We start from the raw sequence: 24,249 nt of genomic DNA on the forward strand, positions 1-24,249 counted from the left end.
TTTCTTGAAGGATTGGTCTTATGAATTTCAATTATGGGAGAACTTTTGGTTAATTAAAAGAAATAATCATGAATCCAAAAACGTATTTGTAATGTAGTTTATAGTATGTTTTGGATAAAATAAAAAAGTATAATTTAAAAGAGGGTAATAATGGTTTACTTTGAGATGCGCTGTCATTTTGAACTAATAACTGATTTTAGCATGTCTAAAAATATTTGGATATTTTTTTAAAAAAAATAAAGTTTTGGGTTCTTGATTAATGTGAATAATGGATGTTTGGGTATTTTTCAAAAAAAAATATAATTTTAAATTTATAATTGATTTTGATATGCAACATCATGTTTAAATATAATTTCAAAAATCATAATTTTACCTGATTTTTAATTTAATTTTCATTTCTCCTTGAAACCAATCTTATAAATTAATTGTACACTACACTACATAACATATTCAAGATCAATCAAATTAATCAATTTTTTCTATAGCCCCTACAGTTATGCAAAAAAGTATTCAAAAACCATATAGACCTTATTTTATAAATTATAATTTTGGCTTCATAATTAATTTTAACATTTATAGATATATTTGAATATTTTAAAAAAAACTCATAACTTTGGATTTCAAAACATGTAATAGGAATTTTTTAATACATTTTCAATAAACAATGATTTTGTCTTTTTAAAATTGATTATGAAGAGCATCCAAATAGGGACTAAAATTCCTGTCAATGCGCACAAGTTCTCGTGTCCGCCATGCCCTATCTCAACACCCCCAATCCAACAACCCAAACAAATCCACACTATCTTCCCATATCAAAATATTTCTACTCAACTTGAACCTCATCCTGCCACCTTCAGCCTGGCGACCAGATGGCCATGCTTTCTCTTATCAGTAAGGCTCTGACCTCACAAGCAAAAATAAGGGTTCTTCCATTAGACTATCCATGCTCATCAATTACGACATAGTCCTATTGGTCATTCTATCACACACCATATTTCTAATATCAACAGTATCCAATAGGCGTTCACTCATGTTTGATCAAATCCTTCGTTGCTAATTTGTTTGTCGCTAAGCTTCCACCAAACAAATTAAGAGCCAAGCAGACATCATTTCTATTTATAAGGAAATGCAAACCATGGCAATATAGGCATTCTCTGTGATGGCATTTTAAAGACTCCTTACTAGTCAGCATATTGCTCAAAGTTCGCATGAACAAACATTTAGTGACAAATGTGAATAATTATTTAATCATATCGAAGCACGATAAGAGGGAGTCTGCTCTTCCATCTTCACGAGGTTTTGGACTTGACAGGGGAAGGAAGCAACTGCATTTGGGCAAAACATGAATGAATCCTTGTCAGTAAGGAGTGAAAAAATCTCAGCATAAATTGCAATAAAAGACAAATACGGTGTGATCCCTCAAACAGTCTAAAGGGCATACAAATTTCTCTAGAAGTTTCAAGTGAACTAGAATGTCCTAAACGCAAGTGTTCATTGCAACTCAAAAAAGACCAACAATGTGATTTGATGGCTATATCTGAAATAGCTCTAAATTGTCAGATCTGCAATTCAAATATTATGCTTCATAACAACTTACGCAACCAGCGGTATGAATCAATGACTGTATGGGCTATGAATTGCTCAATTCAAGCCAATATGATAGAATAGAATGAGTTTGCAATTCAGAAATATATGTAAATGACAATTTGGCGTGACAGACTGACAGTGCTACATTCTTGTTAAGTATTGCCTACGCCTCTCATAAAGAAAGAGAGATATTATCTGAGATTATTTCAAGAATTAAGTACTTCCAATTTAGATAGCCAATGAACTAATAAATATGACTTATGTTTAAGCATTTTTTCTGAGTATTTTACACATATAAAGATATACTTGTCATGTTTCATAATTCAAGCTATTTTTCACTTGTTATCGAACCTTCCAATTTGATGTTTCACGGAAATATGATATCCAAATTCATGATTTGATGACCGTGATTTTACCCTTGTTTTCTCACTTGTGCTGCTGTGCGTGTCTACGCATAGATAGCGTGGTTGACATGCATTTTAAAGGACCTCAGATTTCTCAAATGAAAACAGAAGCACAAAGGGAAGCAAAAAAAAAAAAAAAAAAAATCATACTGGTATGCACCTGGTAGCAAGATATCAGCGATGAAACAAATCCGAATCCCCCAGTCACACGAGGAGTGACTTTCTTAGGCGCCAATTGAAGCAGCCCAACTGCTACCACTATATCCATTCCAGCTTTGATAAGTGCTAGAGTTCTCTCATTTGACTTTTTTAATTTAGCCCGGTAATCCTCATTCTGCATCAACAGAGTTCTAATTTAATACGACAAAGGACAGAAAAGGAAGACATTGATAAATATGGTAAACATAAAACAGAAACTTTGGAGAGCCCATAAACAGAGTGCCAAAACATACTTTATATTTGTTACTGTCCTTGAGTTCTTTCTCTAACTTCTTCGTTGATGCTGAGAGTCTTCCAAGCTCGCCAAGCTGATACATTGAGCAGTAATTATGTCATGTAAAGGACTAAGAGGGAATTATTGATGTGAACAATTAAGCCACACAAAAGTCACGTACCTCAACTAAGGTGGTACACACTGAGGAGCCCAGCCAACAGAAAAGAGATATCCGTCCAATTAGTTCAGTATGTTCTTTTTTCTGTAGTTGGAAAACAAAAATCATATATGCTGCTGGATGATATTCTCATGTTGATAATACAGAGAAAAAAACAATTCAATGCCTGGAAAAAGTTGAGCTTCCCACCTTGTAAATGCCAGATCTACCAAGCCACACAAATTGATCGAGGAACAAGAAAGTTGACAATAATGCATTTTTGGACTAAAAAGTGCCATCAAACAAGTTATCAGGAACAATAAAGCAAAAAAAGAATTAAAAAGGTGGAATATTCTTAGAAAATTGATACCTTTCCCAACAAAACTAGAGATAGCGGAGTTCCCTGTGGGGCAGGACTTATCAGAGCATGCAGGTCATTGACAAACTGCACATTGCAGGGTGAAACATATGAAATAATTAGGTAATAATTAACTGATTTTCTCCATCTTTAACCATGCAAAAATTCCCTTTAAACGTTACAAAGGGATAAAATAATAAAATATTGTGAGATTCTTTTCGATAGCCTTTTCCAGTTTTGTCCTAGAGCAACTAAACAATATAGTTAATGAAATATGGATAAATCAATTAATCAATGAGGATGTGTGGGGAAAAAGATGATTCAAGGGGAAGAAGTTCGCTAAAATAAATAGCAGGTAGCATATTACCCAAGCAGGAGGAAAAAGAAATAAATATATGATTAAAAAAAGCAACAAATCATCAGATGAATTCCAAACTTCCGCAAATTTAAAATCACAAAACAAAACCTTGAATAGACGGAAAACTTTCCGTGCCAAGCTCGTTTGTTTGTCCACATTCTGGGCAGTACCGGGTTCCCCATTACTCAAAAATTTGGAACCATATTGTATAGCTCTGCATATCTTGTCCCTAGCTTCAGCCTTGTTCAAATATAAAACAATAAGAGCAAGCTCTGCCCTGGTGGCATCCAGTGTACTCATCTTTTACAATTTTAGGAGCTGTAGAGCAAAATCAAAATAACAGTTCATTTCCGCTAAATCAGGAAAAGGAGGGGGATGGAAATCTAAGGGTGCTATCCTCCGCATCAATTAAGCAGGAGGGCTAAGAAGTTTACATATGCAGAAATCCATTTTACTTGACAAAGAATGAAAACATAGTTTCTTTCAATGAAAAGGTACCACGAATCAATTTGGGAACTCAACTACTAGACAAGAATATGAATATACACATATTTTGAAAAGGAAAATAACAAACTATCTTTCAACGATGTAAATTCTGTACCCTGACAGACATTCTGGGATTGACAATTAAGAAATCCTATAAAACCTCCACCTACATCAAGAAACCATAATAAGCATGGGGAAAAAAATCAGCATACATTATATCCTTTCAAGTTCCGCCATATCATGTCTGCCTCTTGCAATTTTGTATTTTTGGCATCTGACAACTTACATCCCTCCAAAACATAGGAACCATGACGAATAGCCTTAGAATTCAAATTAATACCAAAAAATTTTTTCTTTCATTTAGTTTCTCCATCCATCTTCATTCAAAGACTCAAATATTAGACAAATAAACAAGAACAAGAACGGCAAAAATAGGCTCGTTGCGTATCACTGCTGAACCAGCCCTCAATTCAACTGTTGAATTTGTCGAAAGATGATTCTTGTTCAGGATCAACTAAGATATCTCTGTGGTGAGACAAAAATATTCATCCAGTTAAACCCAACGTTGATGGAAAATCACTTAATCATGAACAAATGCTTTTAGAGTCCATTTATCCCAGCTTTGTGTTAGTGAAGTTGTCATCAATTAAACCAATCATTCAATGAGAGGACTCCTTTACTCTCACTAACCCTATGAATCATGAGCTTAGAAATTTCAATTTCCCACTTCCTTTCCATTAATTTCCTGAAAACTAAGTATCCTATGAATGATATACACGAAGACACAAACCTCGGGAAAATGAACACCTAACACCACAAATCCAATAAAGCAACCTAAGAAAATTTCAAGAACCTACTTCCACACCCTCAATTCAGAGTTCGATTAACACACGAAATCAGAAATTGGGAAACAGAGTACCATAGGTTGCCATTTTTAGACCTCAAACTGCAAACGTAAAGAATCAAACAACTAGGGATGGCGAATTCCCGATCCTACTTACTGAATCAAACAACGCACGTAGGGAAGATGTGTGTGCGTGTGAGAGAGAGAAAGAGAGAGTACCGATAGAAGTGCCCGCTAAAACAGCCTCGACAATCACAATCGCACTGTGGATGTTTCAGCGAGAGCCTTAGCCTTTGGGTTTCTCCCTCCCAACTCTCAAGTCTCAAACGTCAGCTTTTCGTGTCTTGTTTGTTGCTTCTCTCTGTAATCAATCAGGCTGTGATAACTGATAAGGGCTTGTTTGCCCCTCTCCTTTTCTTGCAGACAAGCAAAATATATTTTCAAATGTTCGACAATGGCATGGAATTTGATTTTATCTGTTCAGTCAAACATTTAGATTAAGACTTTGCTGCAACGCCGTCTAACGTTCACATATTCTTGAGGCTATTGCATATATAATTCGTGTTATAGAATCAAATAAAAAAATAACATTTTTTAAAATTTTAAAAATAATTTTTTTAATATTTAATTGATATATAATTTATAAAATTGTGCTTTTAAAATTATAACACCTTACTTTTTGCAAATATTAGATTTAAAATGCTAGAAATTAGATGAACGAGAAAGACAAATGCAAGCTATAATTACGATAAAAGAAATAAATAGACCAAACTTGAAGATGGGAGAAAGCAAAGCAATGTGAATGAGTCATAGTCATGATAGTGAGAGACAAGTGTGAGGCAAAAGACATCCACAATACTCGATGAAATAAAGCATGTTAGCAAAGAAACAAAGCTATAAAAATTTTTGTAGATTGTGTTTGATCCATTTTAAATAAATGATTATGTGTTTTTGTGTTACTGATATGTGATATTACATCATTGATATTCGTTTGTATATCAATGATAAACAGGTTTATGTTTGATTATCCAGTTATGTTGATCTGTAAAAGTATATCAATGATATATCATTTATATATTATTGATATACTATCATAAATCAAAAACACAAAAACAACATAATCATTTGTCCAAAATATCTCAAACTAGGTTTGTAAAATTTTAGGCACCTTAACTTATCATAGAAAATTAAATACTTAAGATAATGAAAGAAAAAATCATAAACAATAACAGAATAATATATATTTTCTGTTAGTAATTCAAACAAATTTCATGATCAATAATAACAAATAATAGATTATGAATAAATGATTGATTGATTCAATGAGAATAGTACCTAGATAAATGAAGATCATGAAAATTTGATGATAGACAATGCTATTCAACTTCCATAAAATAGAATATAAGATAACTTCAATTTAAATCTTGAAATATGCAATGTATAATGCCAAATTTGATGATAGACTTTATTCTTTAATGTCAAATCTTACCTTCATAATATATCTGGGAAAAAATAGAGAGGGGGGAGGAGAAAAGTATTAGCATGTGAGACTTTCTTCCTCTATGATGAAAGAACAATTATGAACACACAATTCAATTAGTTAAAGATTAATTAAAGGAGATATATTGTGTTTTAATAATATATTTATTTTGAGAATATAAAAAATTACATCTAATTAATGTTTATAAACAAATCATATTTTACAATATTTAAAAATTTCATATATAATTCACGGGAACTGTATTTTTTAAAGCACTTGAGCTAATTGACTTCAAATTTTCTAATATAAAAAATAAAGAATGATGATGAGGCATCATTGCATGTGAAAATCAAGTATTGATTTGAATATTCTCAATTTCTTATATATGAAAGTATTTTTAAAATTTATTGAACTTTTATAATTTCAAATTAAATATATATAAGGAAAATAATCTTGCTACTGACGATATATATATATAAATAGTATATTTTGTTAAAATTTGAATAATAATATCATGTGAATTATTAATATTAGGCATATAAAATGTAGAATAACATTCCCAAATAAAATAGTTTTATCAGAAAAGGATAAATTGGTGCATAGCGTCAGTGTGTTGTGACTTGGGAGAATGGTGACCCAATTGGTCACTAAAAAGCAGAACACGAAGATCATTCCAGCACAAAATGGAGGGCTCGGATACCACATGTTAGGGTCACATTTTGGCGCGCCCAATAAATAAAAATGTTTGGTTGCAAACGCGACATGAAAAACCTTTTCTCATAAATCAAGCACATCCACACATTACGAAGCATGATTAGCTGTAATCCACATTAATTAATGCAAAAAAAAGTATATATTTAGTCTTATTCAATGCACGAGTTTTCTCTCACTTTTTTCGATTTTTTTTTATAAATCGCTTTAAACTCACTCATCAAAATAATAAAATTATTTTAAAAATAAATTATTTTTTAATTTTATTCCTACATTTAAAAAAAGTGATTTGATGTGTGGGAAGCAAAGTTGCCCAACTTGTGAATTTAAATAAATTTATTATGAAAATATAAACTCAGATTATAAACTCATAAGAATTTTATTTATTAATGAATAATTAATTAAAAGTATATAATTAAATAATTAAAATATAAAATATGATTATAATTTAATTTAAATACATTGTAAATATAGATGATTGAAAGTAAATTAATTTACATTGATAGATTATAATACTCAACAGCCAACATAAATTTTAAAATAGGACAACTTAAGATTTACTTAAAATTTTTTTTATTTCATTATTTTAAAAGTTGATATTTTGTTGAACATATTATGAGAATAAAAAGAATTGATGAAGAAAAAAGTGTTTTTTGCATTTTTCTATGTTCTTCAAAACAATAATATTAAAATACCTAAAATATATTTTTATTTTTCTGTTCTCCATAATAATATTTAATTTTTTATTCTTTAAAATACCTTCTAAAAACAAGTTATCATATATATATATATATATATATATTAAGAACATAAAACTGTTTCAGAACATGTTGCTAAATAAACCCTTATTATTTTGTATTTCTTGTTTTCTTTTGTTATTAATACTAGTAATTGATTTTTAAATTTTATTTTTTTTTAAATTAGCTCCTACTGCTTTTATAAAGTGAGTTCTATATATTATATTCCTAACTCACTAAAGTCAATTCAAAATTGATGAGTTTATTAAATTTAATTAAATTTGTATTTAGTTCAAATTTTTAAATGAATTAACATATTTTTATAAGTTAAAAATATAAAAATAAAGGTTAAGATATAAAAATATTCCCTAAGTTTTCAGTTAAACACGCCTCATATCTCATATTTTAAGTATTCTTTAGAACAATTTCGCTCCAACATTTTTCATTTAAGTACGATGTCGCCCTGCTGTTACACTCTAATTGATTTGACTGTTATCATTGAAATCTTGACCATTTTTTGCCATCTGGACTGCCACCTCATGTTTTTTTTTTTTTGTTTTTTCCTTGGCCCAAATCGTCCCCTTCTCCATTACTCTTTCCCTCTCTCTCTTCCCTCTCCGCCATTACTGGCCATCGAACCTGATCAGATCCCGCCACAAACATGCATCAATTTCTCTTGCATATATTAGATTTGGGACACTATATTGCTCTTTAATCAAACTTGAAAATCACAAAATAAGCATATTGTTGGCATCGATTCCGTATAGCCCTAAAGAAGCAGAAGATGCATTTGAAACAAAGAGACTTTCTCCCTCTTTGGCCTTCCACTTATCGGTGATTCAGCTCAAGCTCAATGGGATTGTTCATATTTCAAAGAAGACTAGATTCTCGTTTCTTCTTCTTCATCATCATTGATGAAGACCATTCTTCCTAGTTGATTACAAGTTAGGAGCAAGAGATCTAAAATGAGATCATCAGCATCGATCATCAAGCGTGAACAAGAACCGGAGTGATGCTTACCGAATCAAATTAAAACAAACATATTCATCCAAAAACATCAGATTACAAAAACACATACAGCCTTACAACAATTTCTCAATATGGAAATCCACGCTCAAGAATTTCTTTTCCAGAAAATGGAAAAATATTTCCTCTTGCCTGTACATAACTCTAATGACTAGTTCATTCACTTTCCTACAATAACAAGGATATCATAATTGAAGCAAGAAGAAAAAGTGCGTGAGCTCAAAAGCCACCTAACTAGGAAATAGATGGAGATGAGAAGCTCAAGCTAATGGCGACGTGGTACAAGCGAGCTAGACGACGCACTTGGGCAACTGGACTTTGGAGTGGAGGTAAGATTTGAAACAAGCAAGCTGGACGCACCTTAACCCAGAAGATGCAATTGATCGAAGCTTCGAAGACCTAGAAGACCCAGACAAAATCCCTCTCTTTCTTCCCTCCTGCAAACCCATCACCATTAAAACCTCGGCTCGACCATCGCAGAGACGAAATCCCTCGTGTTGAGTTTCTTTCACAGATTGTTTCTTTCACAGATTCTCTTTCAGTCAAGCGTTCTTTCATATTGATCTCGACCTTGGCTCAGCACATCATCTCTGCCATACTGACTATTCATTGGTGAAGCTCGCATCGACCTCAGCTGCCACGGCTACCACACCTTCCTCATCGCCATCGCCGTCACTGAAGATTGAAAGCGATGAAGACTGAAGAGGAAGAAGATAATCAACCCACGTATTAGTTTTCCATTTTTTCTAATTTCTAAAACATTTGCTAAGTGGTTGCCAACACAATAAATCACTGTCAACTAACGGTCAAAGTCTAGATCTGTTGATCCAGTGACACATTGTACCTAAATAAAAAACATTGGGGCGAAATTGTTCTAAAGAATATTTTAGAATATAAGGTGAGCCTGATTAAAATTTTGGAAGGTAGTTTCATACTTTAATTTCAAAAACAATAAATTCAAAGGTCAACTCTTGAATTTTTGAATTTTTGAAATGTAAGCGAATAAACATGATTTTATAAATTAAAAACATAAAAATAATAAACTTAAAAAGTTAATTTAAGAGTTTGATAATAATGATAAAAAAATTTACTTGAAAATTAAAATATTACACTGCTATTCAAAATTTACTAAAAAATACTTTTTAAGAGAAAGTAACTAATATAAAATACCAAAACAACATTTTAGAATGTGATTTATATGGAGGAAGTATATGAGAATGTTGTGGATATAATGATATATCATATGAGTGGGTTTATAATAATTCCTTGTTATAAAAAAAAAAGCCCCAAAAACTTGTGGGGAGAAATTTGAGTTTTGTTCCATCTAATTTGGCACGCCCGCCCCTCTATCTTTAACCTTGAAAAAACGTACGCATAATCTGATAATTGAAATCTTTATTTATTATTTATATAGGAGTACTACTGTACTGGTTGACTAGCCAACATTCAATGAACTTTGCCATTTCTACTGTATTTGTATTCTCGGATCGCAAATTTTGTATTCATATTTATTATTTGTACTGCATGTTTTAGTTGTATATCCCACTCAGCGCACTATGTTCCCAAAGTCGGTAATAGTTAAAGATATTTTTCCATACTTAATGCTTTTTAGATATAGCCATTAGTCCAACATATTACATATTTAAGCAAACTTGACCATTCCAGACCAGTTTGTTTCATATAGACAATGAAACAAACATGAATTGGATAAGACAAAAGAACAAGAGCAAGAGCAGATAAGAACAAACATGATCTCTATCTCCTGCTAAACAAGCTTCTCAATTTCCCTCTTTCCAATCTCTCAAGTAGCTTCTTGGCTCCCGGAATCTCCATCTCGGCGAGCTTCTTCAGATACCCGATTGCTCCGTAGGAGATCATCAGTTTCCTACACTTCTGACTCGAAGAAAGCGATCCCAGGCATGCCACAGCATATTTCTTTGCAGAATTTTGAGGATTTGGATCGAGCAGCTGAACAAGATTAGGCACACTCTTGTCATTCCTCTTCACCTCTCTTTGATTCTGAGACAGCATCATCAAGCTCGAAATTGCTTGCGCTGCGACGTCCCTAGCACTATTAGACTTGGACTCCAGCATTTTCACCAGCAGGGGCACGCACCCAGCCTCCCCAATCATCTTCTTCATCTCTCCTGAGCTGCAAATTTTACAGACCGTAGAAGCAGCCGCCTGTTGTGCCCCCACGGACCCGCATTTCAAGACGTGAGCCAAGCGGGGAAGCAGGCCCATAGAAACTAGAGACTGCTCGGACACGGATCCTACTAAGTTCCTCAGGGCTCCCATTGAAGATTCTTGCGGAAGAGGAACATCCAGATACGCTAGAAGGCTTCCTATTCCATTTTCTGATATCACCAGCCTCCTTAGATTCTCGTTGCTGCAAGTGAGATTCTGTAGGCACTCAGCCGCGTACTCTTTGGAATTCAACAACATTCCACAGTTCAGGAGACTGATCATTACCTTGACAATCCCTTCCTCAGCCAGAACCTGTCGAACCTCCGGGACGGAGGATATGTTCTTCAAAGCACAAGCACAAGCAGCCTGTGACACAGAATCCCCAGTCTGGCAGAGATCAATGAGCGGACGAACCCCGCCATGTCCAACAATGGCACGAGCAGTTTCTGATGACATGGAGAGCCTCTGGAAGGTTACGGTAGCCTTCTCTTTCCCGACGGCACTTCCTGATTCGATGAGCCTTATCAGAGGTGGAATGACTCCTTCAGAGGCCAGCCAATTCTCGCAGCTTCCCGATTCCGCAAGGCTGCATATAATGGTAACAGTTTTCTCTCTTGTCCTCGGAGAAGTAGCGGTGAGCAATTGAACCAAGGCAGCTATGTTGCTGCGAGTTAAAACAGCCAAAACACTCTTCTCGTCTTCCTTCATCACGTCATGCAGTTTCTCTATAGCCCTGTGCTTCGACTCCAAGTGACCGATCTGCAGGCGAGCCAGTAGCTCCCTGATATTATTGCTCGAAACATCAGCTTCTGATATGGCTAATGGCAGGGTGGCCTCCCCGAGAACTCCAGTTTTGATCAGCAGGCTGCAATCTTTCAAGTGTAGATCGAGTTTTCCCGACAAGGCGTCGAGATCGCTCTGCATCTTGAGCTTGCCTTCGTACTTGTCCTTCATGCAAAGCTCGGCCAAATGAACGGCATCTCTAAGTATTGATGATACGGCCTGCAATTGCTCCTTGCAGAGAGCGTTCTTGGAGAAGCATGGGTGGCTGGATAAGTCTGATAAACGACATGGGATCTGTTCGAGTTTTGATACGATCATCTTCCACCTTCCCGGGAAATTCCTCACCTCCTTGGCCTTGGCAAGAGCTAGAGGGACCAGCTCTTGTGCTTCAAACAACCATTCTTCGGTTGAACGACCCTCATCATGATTAGTATCTTCAACCACCATGGTTGTTGTTAGAGAAGAAGGAACTGCCAGAGGAACACAAGACAGATGAAGTTATCAAAATTAGTTCTGGCATGGAAAAAGTTAGATGGAATGGAAGTAGGGGAGCCGTTACAATCAGAAAATTCGTGAATTATAGATAAAAGATACCAAAAAAAAAAAAAAACAAGAAAGACTACATCAAACAGCTTCGAGAATCTTAAAGTGTGTGAGATCATCACACGAAGCTTGTTTACTCAAAACAAAGACTCGACCAACCAACCCGTTGTACCTGAGATGTCCCACGAGACTTTTCTATTGCTTTAACAAGTGATCATTCAATGCCCCCCTCAAAATCACAACCATAATAATAATAATAATAATAATAAATAAAAGGCTAACTTAATTGAAGGATTTGGTAATGAAAATGAAAAACCAAAAAAAAAAAAAAGGAAAAACGAAGGAAATCGCTTTTAGCAGCAAAAATGCCGTCCAACGCAGAAGCCGTCGGTGGATATTTCAACTCAAATTCCAAAAAAACCCTTGAAATGTTAGGCACCAAGACGTCCAGCGAGAGGGTATGACGGTAAAGTGGGACAAAAATCACTAACTTTACTTTTCAACCATGAAGAAGCAGTTTGGTGGAGAAGGAGAGTGTATGACATGAAAGCAGTGAGAGCTTTTATCAGTTTGATTGTGATATGACCCACAACGGATTCCAATAGAGGCTGCGCAAAGTAAAGCTCTTCTTAGTTGTTTTGTGATAAGTAAAGACAGGGAGAGAGGCTTTACTTTCAAGGGAAGATACATGTCTCTTTCTACGGTTGTGTATTAAATTTCTCATAAGGATCATCACAAGAAAAATACATTTTGAAAAAAATAAATAATCTAAATAATAATCTGTTTCTTTGTGGTACCTCGAAATCAATTTGACTTCTTCAACGTTCAGATCATGCCACGGCACTCTACTTCTCCTCCTTCTTCTATACTGCTTCCATGAGACCCAGAAAAGAAAGAGGAGAATCAGAGACCCCATTAGCTACCGGAGTGCGGAGATATAGTGTGTGTTAGTTCAGAAAAACATTTAAAAAAACAGAGAAAAGGAAGGAAAAGAATGGAACTTTACTTTTTGAAGTAGGAGATCCAAGGTGCAAGAAAGGAAGCTAATAGATAAAGAAACAAACAACCTCAAAGACACTAGCCTTAAAGCTTAAAAATCCATTGTGGCTTTATCGTCAAGCTTTGCACCAGTATCTCTGTAACTCTCTCCCACACAATACTCTAAAATTTCTCAATGCTTCCAAAACCAGCAATCACGAAACTGTGTCGTTTAATTCATGCTTGCACGAGACAACAACCACTCTGAATCAGACGCGCCCAAGAAACGCTTTCTGTTTACTGATTGAGAAACAGACACGAATCACTCGTATGTCTACATAAAAAAGCACAGAAGAATCCTCAACCAAGAGTTATGTGATTGAGCTTGAAACGAGAGAAAAATAATGCAGCTAAAGAAATTTCAAGCTTCGCTAAACGACACGAGAGCGTAGAATCGCTCTTACATTCAAAAATCAAACTTCGCCACTCTCTCTCTCTCTCTCAAATGGAAGAAAATGTCAGCCTCGTTGCGTCCAGATGCTCTCTGTAAAAGGCGTTATGTTAGCTTTTGTAAGCTTAAAGGTCGAACAGTTTTATTGATCGGACGGTCGAGATTGCGGGTGGAAGGACAATCCGACCGTTGGGAATGGGTAAAATTTTGAATTTGCTAAGGATATAGGAAGCAATCGAGATGATGACGCAGCTGAATCTCCCACGTGTAATACGAGGACAGGACCTTACTTTGCAACGTGTAGGCAATGGTGGGAGAAAATCACACGTGCGAAGGAGACAGTATGGGAAGATGTGAGTCGGTATTAGAAATTACATATTTAACCCTGGTCATGGTGCTGAAAATACGAAGATGCCATAAATTCAAACGTTGACGTTGTTTAATGAATGAAGACGGTCAGAGACAGATGGAGTTCAGTTTGAAATTCGACCTATCTTTGTCGAATCTGCGGTAAAAAGCAGCCTTTCTTAATCAGAGCAATAAATAATACAATAACTTAAAAACCTCTTATACCTGTACGTATACATATACTCTCTCTCTCTCTCTTTTTTAAATATAAAAAAATTTTAATTAAATTTTATTTCTTAATAAAATAATTATTTACTTTTCAACTAATTTTATTTTTTTTATATTTATTTCTATTAAACACCCTACAATAAATATAAAGTCATTATCAATAAAGATATTTTTTAAAAAAATATAATAATTACACCTTAAAATATTAAAAGTACCTTATATTTTTAAACATTTAACTTTTTAAAAATATTTTAATAGAGGGTATATGTTTTTTTTTAAATACTCAGATCTTATATATAATTTTGGTCCCGTTTCCGGTAAACCTATCGCTGTTTTTTCTTAATTATATTGATGAAAAATATTTTATCAATAAATTTTTTGGATGAGTTTTTCAATGCTCCTCTTTGTCTTGTTCAATCTTCTTTTCGTGTTTCTTTAATAAATTTGCAAAATTTTTTGGATGAGTTTTTCAATGCTCCTCTTTGTCTTGTTCAATCTTCTTTTTGTGTTTCTTTAATAAATTTGCAAATATTTGTATCATATTGTTCTTTGTTTGTTTGTTTTTTTGTGCCATGTTTTTTGGTAGTTCATACCAATTTGAGTTCAGGTCAAGAAAATAATACTCCCTCCGTCCTTATAAATAAAATATTTTTAATTAAATTTTACATATTAATAAAAGTTTATTATTTAGTTAAAATCACATAAAAATATAATAATTTTTTAATTTTACCTTTAATAATATCATAATTAATATTATAACAGTAGTAGGAAAAACATACATTCAATGATCTATTTTATTTTTTAAGAGAATGGTAAAATTGTTTGATTATTAAAAAAATTATTATCACCCCTCATATTTAAAAATAAAATAAACTTTTAAAAAATAGTTTATACATAGGGACGGAGGAAGTATTAACTTGTGAGTATTTCACGGCCCCCATTCACTTTTTCGCCAAATGTTATATTAGGTATTTGAAGGTTGCTTTCAAAAGGATATAGAATAATTGGGCAAGTCAAGCATATTATGTGAAATTCGATAAATGAATATTACATTACAGCCATCTGTAAAAAAAAAAAAATTTGTATATATGTTGATATATTAATATTGATAATGAGATGTCAAAATTTAACTAATAAAAAAAAAATCAAGACACACGAGATTGAGTGTAACCTCAAAAAATCTGATGTGGCCCAAAAATTGGAGACGGAAACTACGGCAGAGATTTGTGTTGGATGAGAGAATATCTGAATTGAAGGTTTGGGAGTGAGGGCAAGTCAAGTTGAAAACATGTTTTAAAATTTAGAGAGACACATGAAATAACAACTCAGAACACTATGATTGTCTCTGGAATTCAAATTTTGAATGAGGAAGGATATTGGAAAATTAACGTAATTCCACAAAAAGGTCTCATGGTTACGGAAGGATCAGCAATTTTTTTTTTTTGGCCCAATAGCAAATGGTTAAAATAATAAATCATTGCACCAATCAGTTTAAATAAACTTCATTCTTTGCCCTCTCTTTGATTTATGATTTACTTACCCAAACCTTTCACCCCTAATTTCACTTCCACTAATCTTCAAAAAATCATTCTACGCTTATGGGGACGTTCTTTATTCTTACATGTCTTGTCTTATTATTTTATTTGGCATTAAAACTTGAGAGTCAAAAATAAAGAAATGAAATTGAAGTTATATCTCAAAGTTTACGAAAACCATTTACGGGGACGCATGCGTTGCTTGAATCTCCGCATAAAAAGGTTTTTAGATATTACATACTAGAATTTGAGAATTATCAAGAAAGTGAAGCGTGCAATTAGAAAGGTTTTCCCTCGTGTAAAAAAAAAAATATGTCTTTTCTTCTGTATAAGAATAAAAAGTATATATCATTTATTATAATGCTATCATCCTCACAATTTTTTTGAATGCTATTCTAATTTGGAAAAAACACGTTTCAACAAAACGACAGTTCATACAAAAATTACTTGTGAGGACGAATAGAAATTAAACAAAAGATAGTGACAAATGATTTTGTTTTTGTTTTTATTGATGATACGTTGATTGATGATTATTTTCTCTTGCTGTCATTTTTATTTTTAAATTAAAGAATAAAAGCAATATTTTTTGGATTAGTAAATTTGTAAATTATAAATACGAAGTAGTGTTTTTGTTGTATTTTCTTGTTATTTTTAATTCAACGAACAGCCCCTTGACTGAGAAAATGGAAGAGCAGCTTTGCGTACCCGGTACGGGATGCCGTTCCTTGTCGCCGTCGGAGCTTGGAAGCCAATCTTTGCATTTCTAATTAGCTTTTATATTTAAAATATTGAAGTGTCATCCAATTCATTTAATTAGCTCGGCTTAATTGTGTGTTTGATAAGAAAATATCATTTCTAATTAACTTTTTAAAATTTAACATGTTGAAGTGTCAACTGATACACTCAATTTTATCGGATCAAATCCATGCAACACATGGGATTTGAGTTTAGTTTTCATTTGTTGGTATTCATATTTGTTGAGAGATTAATCTCACAGTTCCTGTGGGAATTTTTTGAGCAAACCCAAAATATATATATATATATATATATATTCATTTGTTTCGTGTTTTTTGGTGTAAAAAGGGATTAAACATAACAACAAGCACTAGGCCCGAAAGTCATAGTATTCATTTGTTTCATTAATCTCATGCCTGACTCTCTGAAATAATATTATTCAAATTCGTGTGTTAAAAAAATTACATAAAAAATATCATTATACATTAAGTTTATATTTTACATCTTGTAACTGTGTCCTTGCATGATCGAAAATGTGAATAAAATCTAAATCTATTCACTCCAACTAAAATATTATTTTCGATAATTATTAAATCATCAAGGCTTTTAAATAATGCATCGTTAGAATTGTAAATCCCTTCATATTATGTTAACAATAAAAACAAAATTACTTTTCTTAATGCAATATTATATTGCTTAGTGCTAACAAGAAGCTAGGCCAGTTTAAATGTTCAATTGTTCGGCCCCAAACATCATGGTTTAATTTGGCATGTACAGATAAGAAAACATAATTTACTCAAATCTTTAGCTCTACATGGTTTGAGCCACAAATTGACTTGTACCACATGTCCATGGATCATGTTCAGAAATCTGAATTTTTTATATAACTGAGCCAAAAATCAGTTTTTGTCCTTTAATATTTTTTATTCACACTTGATAAATATCATAAACTAAATCATACTATTACATCAAACTGCCCCAATTATGCATCCAGTTTTATCCTTCAATTGAAAATTTTAAACAGTATAGTAAATGTGATCTAACAAGACAAATTTTATAGATTTAAGTTTAAATTCATATTTTTAAAATTCTTTGTTTAAATAATATAAAAAATTTAAAAGATAAATGAGAGATGAACTGAGTTTCAAAATACAAGCAAAAGATTAAAAATGACAAACTTGCTTCTTTTTTTCAATCAATAAAAACTAAGAACAAGCGATGAAAATTAAAAAAGACATCAATAGTAAAAATATAACAACCATGAGCGAATTAAGTAGTTAACATTTCCAATAACTAAAGCCTAAAAACAATTAAAATTACAAAAAAATTATAATAAAACATAAATTTGAATCCAAAAACTTTTATACATTACAAATCCTTCCAAAATCTAATCACATCCTAAACGTTTTCATTAAATTTTTTATCCATCACGAAGTTGGAGTGGCCAAAAAGGGTCCACAAGTAGCAAACCCCAATGCGCATGCTTCACTTGTATTTAATCGGAGGCACAAATGTCAAGAGCCATGAGAACCATAAATAGAAAAATCAAAATTTAAATATTCACTAATAACTGAATTGAACCAAACCCTAGATTTCAAGTGGCAAACTACAAATTGGAGAGCATAAACCATGGCATGCAAACTCAAAATCAGCAACATAGAGCTGGCTTCCAAGTTCCATCGAGCAAAATAATAGTAGTAAATACAATCCAAGGTGAAACTTCAGTATATCTTATAAAATAATTCATCTTAAGTGGTGTGTAAGAGAGATAGGGAAAACAATAACGCGCCTCGCGTTTGCACATGAAAATTCTTGAGATGGTCCACCATTCTCAAGCTATCTCCTCATAATCATAAAGCACTTCGTAATGTCTAAACACCAAATTAAAAACTAGCCAGGTCACTACACAATCTCGAAGGCTAAACCATTAGCAATAGAGATCGCAACTTTGCTGTGGCTTGAAGTAAATAAATCAAATACAAAAATCCCCATAAAACATCAAGAGAAACATAACATATAATACCTTTTGACATTTAGGATTTTAATTAGAACGATTTTATAAGAATACATACACTCAACAAACAAGCAAAGTTTTCTGTTGGCAAGCGATGCAGGGGGAAGTCTACAACCAAACTGAAAATCGGTCTAACATATTCCAAGACAATTCTATTCAACTTCTCCTGGGGATCGGGACTGACGGCGGGGTGGTGGTGATCGGCTGCAGACAAAATCACAAAGACAAATAAAATGGAATGAATATAAGAACACAGAAAAATCAAAAGGGCTATATTGTGGACATGCAGTCAACAAGTGGCGTCCTAACCAAAACAAACCTGTCATATCTTCCATTTAATGGGCTTTCATTCCGTTCATACTTAGGGCTTCCCCTTGGTTCTGGTCTGGAAGTCGGATTTGATCCATGGCCATAGTCTGGGCTACCCCTACCTCTATGATAAGGGCTAAGTGATCTACCACGACCATATCTCCCATCAGGGGATATGTCACGGCCTCTTCTATCAGGACTGTATCCATTTCTTCTATCATCATCATCTCTTATTGCATACTCCACTGTTATAACCCGATCTAACAACTTACTGAAAATAAAATATAGGCAAAACAGTCAATATATATATATATATATATATACACACACAACATTACAAGATTTAAAGAAATTTACATCCATTAGCAAGTTCATCACCCTACCATTACCTCTGCACCTTTAAAGGGGAAAGACACCAAGGAAAATAAAGAAATAAATAAATATGGCAACTAAGGGAAGGAAATTACAACCTCAAGTTAGTTGCCTCCAATGCTCTAGTGGCATCCTCCAGGGATTCATACTGAACAAAAGCAAAATTCCTTCTTATCCTGATATTCAATATTTTTCCATAGGGATCAAAGTGCCTCTCTAGATCCCTTGTCCTCGTGTGAACAGGATCAAAATTTATGACAAACAATGTCTTTGATGGTCTCATATTAGTAGAAGATCTTCTTGAATCACCTGACCTTCTGCTATCACGTTCTTGCTGCAGCTCATTATATAGTGACAGCATTAATATTTGAATGAGGAGATTACCCAGAAGTTTCTTGCATCCCATGTCTAAATAAAATACCCCTGCTGGTTAAAGTGATGGAGATATACAGGAATTACAAGCACAACTTCCTTTCAAGGAACATGAAAGCATCAATAAACAAGGGCATGAGCGCCAAAAAAATGCAAAAACATTCTGAACTCATCCCAATGCATACACGATCATCAAGATAAAAAGTTGCATAGTTCTTTATAAAATGAAGTGCACAGTTGCAATATGAACTCTTGAAGCCATAAGGTATCGGCAAGTGGCAACATCAAACTGTGATGCAAGTTGTTAAATTAAATTAGTTAAAATAAATCAAAAAATTCAAAGTGAACATAAAAGGACAGGTTAAATAACATGTGCTCCTGCAAAAAGTTTATTTCAAAACCTAACCTGTCATAACTCAATAGTCCAAAATCCAAATGCATCAAGCATACACTATATAAAGAACTTATTATAATCATCGATGTGTAAGTATGTAAATCAAGACGATGAAGACATATACCAAATACAAAGTGACAGACAACTATGGCTTGACTGTTTTATTTAAGCTTCTATAAAAAGCTCTAAATTCCAAAGCCATAGTTCAGCTTCTAGAGCATAAACCAGAAAACTTGGCAAAGAAATTTATCTCCTCTTTTACGGAAATATGATTAGTGCAGAGCTCCGAGTTACTGGGCTATTTTGGGGGCATCTCAGAATGATGATAAAAAATGGAAGTATGAACGTTTGAAATTAATCCACCACCAACTAAACAATTAAAAGAATGGGAGGAAAGGATGAGAAGTTAAGAGATCTAGAACAGAGGGATAGCAGAAAAAAAATAAAGATAAAACAGAAGAGATAGAGAGAACAGAAAAGGGGAAGGGTAACGGAGAAGTACAAAAAGGAATCGAAGAGGAAATGAAATGAAGGACTTACCTGATCTGCCATAGCACTGTGACAGAGAGAGGAATAGAGGATAGATGTAAATAAGGAGGAGACCTTGAGACGTGAGAGCAGAATTGGCTTCTTTGATGGGCTGTGTTGAAGGGATCCATTGGAATGAAGTGATAAAAACCCTCAAATATGAAGGCACCTCACTAAGATGGGGCATTCAAATTTCCCACATGGGAGCAAACGCAAACATGCACCATTGCCCATGGTACAGTTGGTTGCGCCATGCCTGTACCAAAGAAAATTTGCACTGCCAAAACTGTGGCATTGGACCATGCGCCCCGCCACCAGTAATTATGAAACTTAATTTACATAAGCATACCCAAAGTGATATATCACGGGAGTTTCATGTGTCAGGCTTTCATCACAAGTACAAGATTCAACATCATCACGCATGAACTTGATTATGTACAACATGATATTTAATTATAATCATATCCATGTTCGAGAAACTATTTTGCAAATTACATACCTTGGTCCACTCGACACGTATTCGGCGCCCCTTTCTACCAAACTCTGTTCTATCAAGTCTTCTAATTGCATACTCAGCATCACGTTCATCTTCCATGTAAACAAAAGCAAACCCTACAAAACAAGAATGTTAAAAGAAAACAGTGCAAAACATTTCAGCTCAGTTGAAACATTGGAAGAGCCCCTTTCATGAATATGTTTTGGAGAGGCAGGCAGCATCAACTAATCTAATTTGAGACATAAAGCAACTTAAAACAGAAACGAAAACTGTCAAGAAGTACCACAACACCTGCCATTGTGGTGAAACCATCAAGTTTCTATGTTGAAACATGTCGGAAATTGAACATTGAGCAAAAGTCATGAGGAATGAAAAAGCAATGAATGCTGAGGGAATGCAGAGTGGCAGGGCTAGGGCGGATCAGATTATTTCTTCTGGGAAAATACAAGAGGAGGAAGCTTGGGCACATTCTAGAAAAGAAATGCAGAGAAGCACATCCATCCAAGAAGAGCATGGACATTCCAAGTAATCCTGCGTCAAAGAAATTGTTGAGTATGGGGGGCTTATATTTTCAGGAAATCTTGCTTCTTTAAAGAAACATATTGTACATCCATTAAAAAGTAATCAGTCAAAGAATGTCTCGGCCCTTTCAAGTATCGTCTGGGGACTGAAGCCATCTTTTAACAGTTCTTGGATGTTAAAGTCTGGAACATCATGGCAAGAAAAATGTGAAGTTTCTAACACAAGGCACAATACAATGCAACCTCATATAGCCTGCAGCTTAAACCACAAAACTTACAGCTGAAAAATATTGAGATTTCATAATGTTCATGTCTTTTGAAAAATGTGTGAACAAATTTCATAAAGGTGAGTAATTAGTGTTCAGCAGTTTCATAATCATGTACGATTATTTTTTATTTCTTTTTCAATTCGTTTCCAGACTAATATCTGAAAGGGTCGAAGCATCCTTTGTAGGATAATTACCCTCAATGGTTGTACATACATCCTTCTGCTTTTCCCAAACAACATTAATACCCCACTGTGTCTCAACACAATCAGACACTACCATCATGAGTTTCATGATCAAAACAATGCCACAGTAACACCTTCAGTCAAGATGCCAGTCATCAATCTGTTTATCTGCTTAGGACTTATCTCGGAATTAAACAATCCGTGTACAGTCTATTCACTACAGTAATACATTGTAAAGGACAGAAAGCTCAGAAAATTAAGTAAAACTAAGCAGGCTTACAATCATCACTTGGCAGGAGATGATTACAGATTACAATATCACAGAAAAATTATCTATGAATGAAATGATTACAGGAAGCCAGCTTGAGAAAGTCCAATCTTTTGAACGCTGACCACCCAAGGTTTTTTGATCATAATGCAAATACCACATTGCAAAATAAATGAGTAATGAAGCAATTGACTATCTGCTAACTAACAATAAGGCAGAACTTCAAGCCCTGGACCGAAGCTGAATCTAAAGAGAAATTAGGAAAAAAGAAAAATGAAAACCAGTACAGCCAAGATGAAGAACAGCATACCAGACTTCAAGTCCACTCTGTCAACTTTCCCATATCTTCTGAAGAGTCTCTCAACATCAGACTGGCGCGCATCAAAATCCAGGTTTCCACAAAAGACAGGCCTCATCTCTAGCAGCAATTTGAAAGCTTAGAATAACCTTCTGCAGCCTAAAATGCAACATTGATTTGAAAATTAAACAAAAGCCAAGGTGAAATTCGACGGATAATGGAAGAGCCAACGCAGATCCGTGGCTTCAGGAAAGAGATAGTGAAGGATACATGCCTCTTTGAGGCCTTCACGCATGAAACCCTAGGCGCGAGAGGAGAAATTGCAAAATGGAAACACGAACAAAGGAAACCGAAGGAGCCTTGGGAAATTAAGTATTATCGAGGGTGTTGACTAACAATAAGCACGTGGCTACAGGGTACCCACTGATAAGGCAAAGGAAAAAATTTATACGCTTAGCCAGTGAATATTTCCTTCACTTAAAAATATAAAATATTTTTAATTAAATTTTATTTTTTAATAAAATAATTATATATTTTTTAATTAATCTTATCTTTTTATATATATTTATATTAAATATTTATAATAAATATAAATTAATTATTAATAGAGATATTTTTTAAAAAAAGCATAATTACACGTCAAAAAACTAAAAATATCTTACATATTTTAATATTTAACTTCGGAAAAAAAATATCTTATATTTTTTAATAAAAAAATATATTTATTTCTAATTAAATTAAAAATATATTTTATATATTATTTATTTTATAATAAAATTTTATATTAATTTTATTATCATATTGAGATTCATTTGTTATGAATTAATTGAATATAAATATATTAAGCATATAAAAGTAAGTACACAAGGTTTATCCTATAGGAAATTAGTTAAGTTCCATGAACATTATTACCACGCTAGTTTTAGGTTGGATATTTAAAAAATATTTTTTAGGTTGAATATTTAAAAATATAAGTTTTTTATGAGTAGGTATTTTTTGTTTTTTAAGTGTAACACATAACAAGGTTTTTTTTATTAGTATCCCTGATAAATAAGCTATTCAATCATTCATCTTTAAGTGACACACCCTCTTAAATAAAGATAAATGTATAAAGATGATATTAATTTAAAAATAATTATCTAACTTATTGAGGATGATTCAAACGGATGGAATATAATATTTTATTAATGTTATAGAAGATTTATACGCAGATAAATTTTTAGATGGATCTGATGCATCACGTCTTCCTTGGTTTATCCAATAAAATCATGCAAATACAATCAAATAAAATATTATGTATCTTTATTTTTAATAATTTTATTTTTATAATAGAATATCTATTTAATTTATTGCATTTTTTCTTTGTATTGTCATTATTGTTAGAATTAATTTATATTTAATGACATTTGAATGTAATGTTTTTATTAGATGGACTATAGATAATGTGCTAGGTCCATTTAAAAATTTCTCTTATATGTCATTCTATCAATTTAAGGCTTATGTAAATATTTTTAGATAATCAGATATTTTATAAAAAGAGATTTATTTGTAAATATTTTATAAAAATCAGAAATTAATTTTTATTTGGTTACAATAAAAAAATTATTAGTTAGTTATTTTTAAATTTTATATCTTCTTTTATTTTTGTTTTATAAAAATAATTTATTATTTAATTATTTTAAAATTTTACAATATATTCACATATCTCACCTTTTTTAAAATATTCTCTCTTATTTATGGTATTAAATTATTTTGAATAGCTTCTTAAAATAATTAGAAACTTGCTTTTTTCCTATTATGATTATTTTCAAAAGTTTGAACAAATATCATAAAAACTTAAGAAAAGTATTTTTTTTT

The 24,249-nt window shown here is 33.0% G+C and overlaps 3 protein-coding genes across 10 annotated transcripts; all 3 read right to left on the reverse strand.

Moving 5' to 3' along the window:
- Positions 1 to 1,088: 1,088 nt before the first annotated feature.
- LOC129290272 (peroxisomal membrane protein 11C) lies at positions 1,089 to 5,066 on the reverse strand. 2 transcript variants are annotated; one of them, XM_054926996.1, is made up of 8 exons: positions 4,847 to 5,064; positions 3,406 to 3,615; positions 2,952 to 3,026; positions 2,792 to 2,866; positions 2,606 to 2,686; positions 2,444 to 2,518; positions 2,152 to 2,325; positions 1,089 to 1,325 (listed from the first exon to the last, which is right to left on the reverse strand). In XM_054926996.1, the coding sequence occupies exons 2-8, from the start codon at positions 3,595 to 3,597 to the stop codon at positions 1,290 to 1,292; spliced, it is 708 nt and encodes a 235-aa protein (XP_054782971.1). In that variant the 5' UTR covers positions 3,598 to 3,615; positions 4,847 to 5,064; the 3' UTR covers positions 1,089 to 1,289. The 2 variants fall into 2 exon arrangements, with proteins under 2 accessions (XP_054782971.1, XP_054782972.1); XM_054926997.1 differs by lacking the exon at positions 2,792 to 2,866 and having other exon boundaries at positions 4,847 to 5,066.
- A 5,087-nt stretch (positions 5,067 to 10,153) lies between these two features.
- Positions 10,154 to 13,616, reverse strand: LOC129291822 (U-box domain-containing protein 15). 6 transcript variants are annotated; one of them, XM_054929357.1, is made up of 4 exons: positions 13,537 to 13,616; positions 13,101 to 13,406; positions 12,892 to 12,962; positions 10,154 to 12,021 (listed from the first exon to the last, which is right to left on the reverse strand). In XM_054929357.1, exon 4 carries the CDS (start codon positions 11,996 to 11,998, stop codon positions 10,337 to 10,339), a length of 1,662 nt encoding a protein of 553 aa, XP_054785332.1. In that variant the 5' UTR covers positions 11,999 to 12,021; positions 12,892 to 12,962; positions 13,101 to 13,406; positions 13,537 to 13,616; the 3' UTR covers positions 10,154 to 10,336. The 6 variants fall into 6 exon arrangements, with proteins under 6 accessions (XP_054785332.1, XP_054785333.1, XP_054785334.1 ...); XM_054929358.1 differs by adding an exon at positions 12,586 to 12,702 and having other exon boundaries at positions 13,101 to 13,598; XM_054929359.1 differs by having other exon boundaries at positions 13,162 to 13,597.
- A 4,548-nt stretch (positions 13,617 to 18,164) lies between these two features.
- On the reverse strand, positions 18,165 to 22,798 carry LOC129290825 (serine/arginine-rich splicing factor RS41-like). Of its 2 annotated transcripts, none has more exons than XM_054927835.1 (6): positions 22,667 to 22,798; positions 22,405 to 22,551; positions 20,858 to 20,970; positions 19,163 to 19,398; positions 18,703 to 18,963; positions 18,165 to 18,587 (listed from the first exon to the last, which is right to left on the reverse strand). In XM_054927835.1, exons 2-6 carry the CDS (start codon positions 22,508 to 22,510, stop codon positions 18,536 to 18,538), a joined length of 768 nt encoding a protein of 255 aa, XP_054783810.1. In that variant the 5' UTR covers positions 22,511 to 22,551; positions 22,667 to 22,798; the 3' UTR covers positions 18,165 to 18,535. The 2 variants fall into 2 exon arrangements, with proteins under 2 accessions (XP_054783810.1, XP_054783811.1); XM_054927836.1 differs by lacking the exon at positions 22,667 to 22,798 and adding an exon at positions 21,146 to 21,385 and having other exon boundaries at positions 22,405 to 22,545.
- Positions 22,799 to 24,249: the final 1,451 nt, after the last annotated feature.

The sequence above is a fragment of the Prosopis cineraria genome, unplaced genomic scaffold (assembly GCF_029017545.1).
Source record: "Prosopis cineraria cultivar Desert tree isolate PC_DT_omini unplaced genomic scaffold, ASM2901754v1 PC13, whole genome shotgun sequence".
Taxonomy (NCBI): Eukaryota; Viridiplantae; Streptophyta; class Magnoliopsida; order Fabales; family Fabaceae; genus Prosopis; species Prosopis cineraria.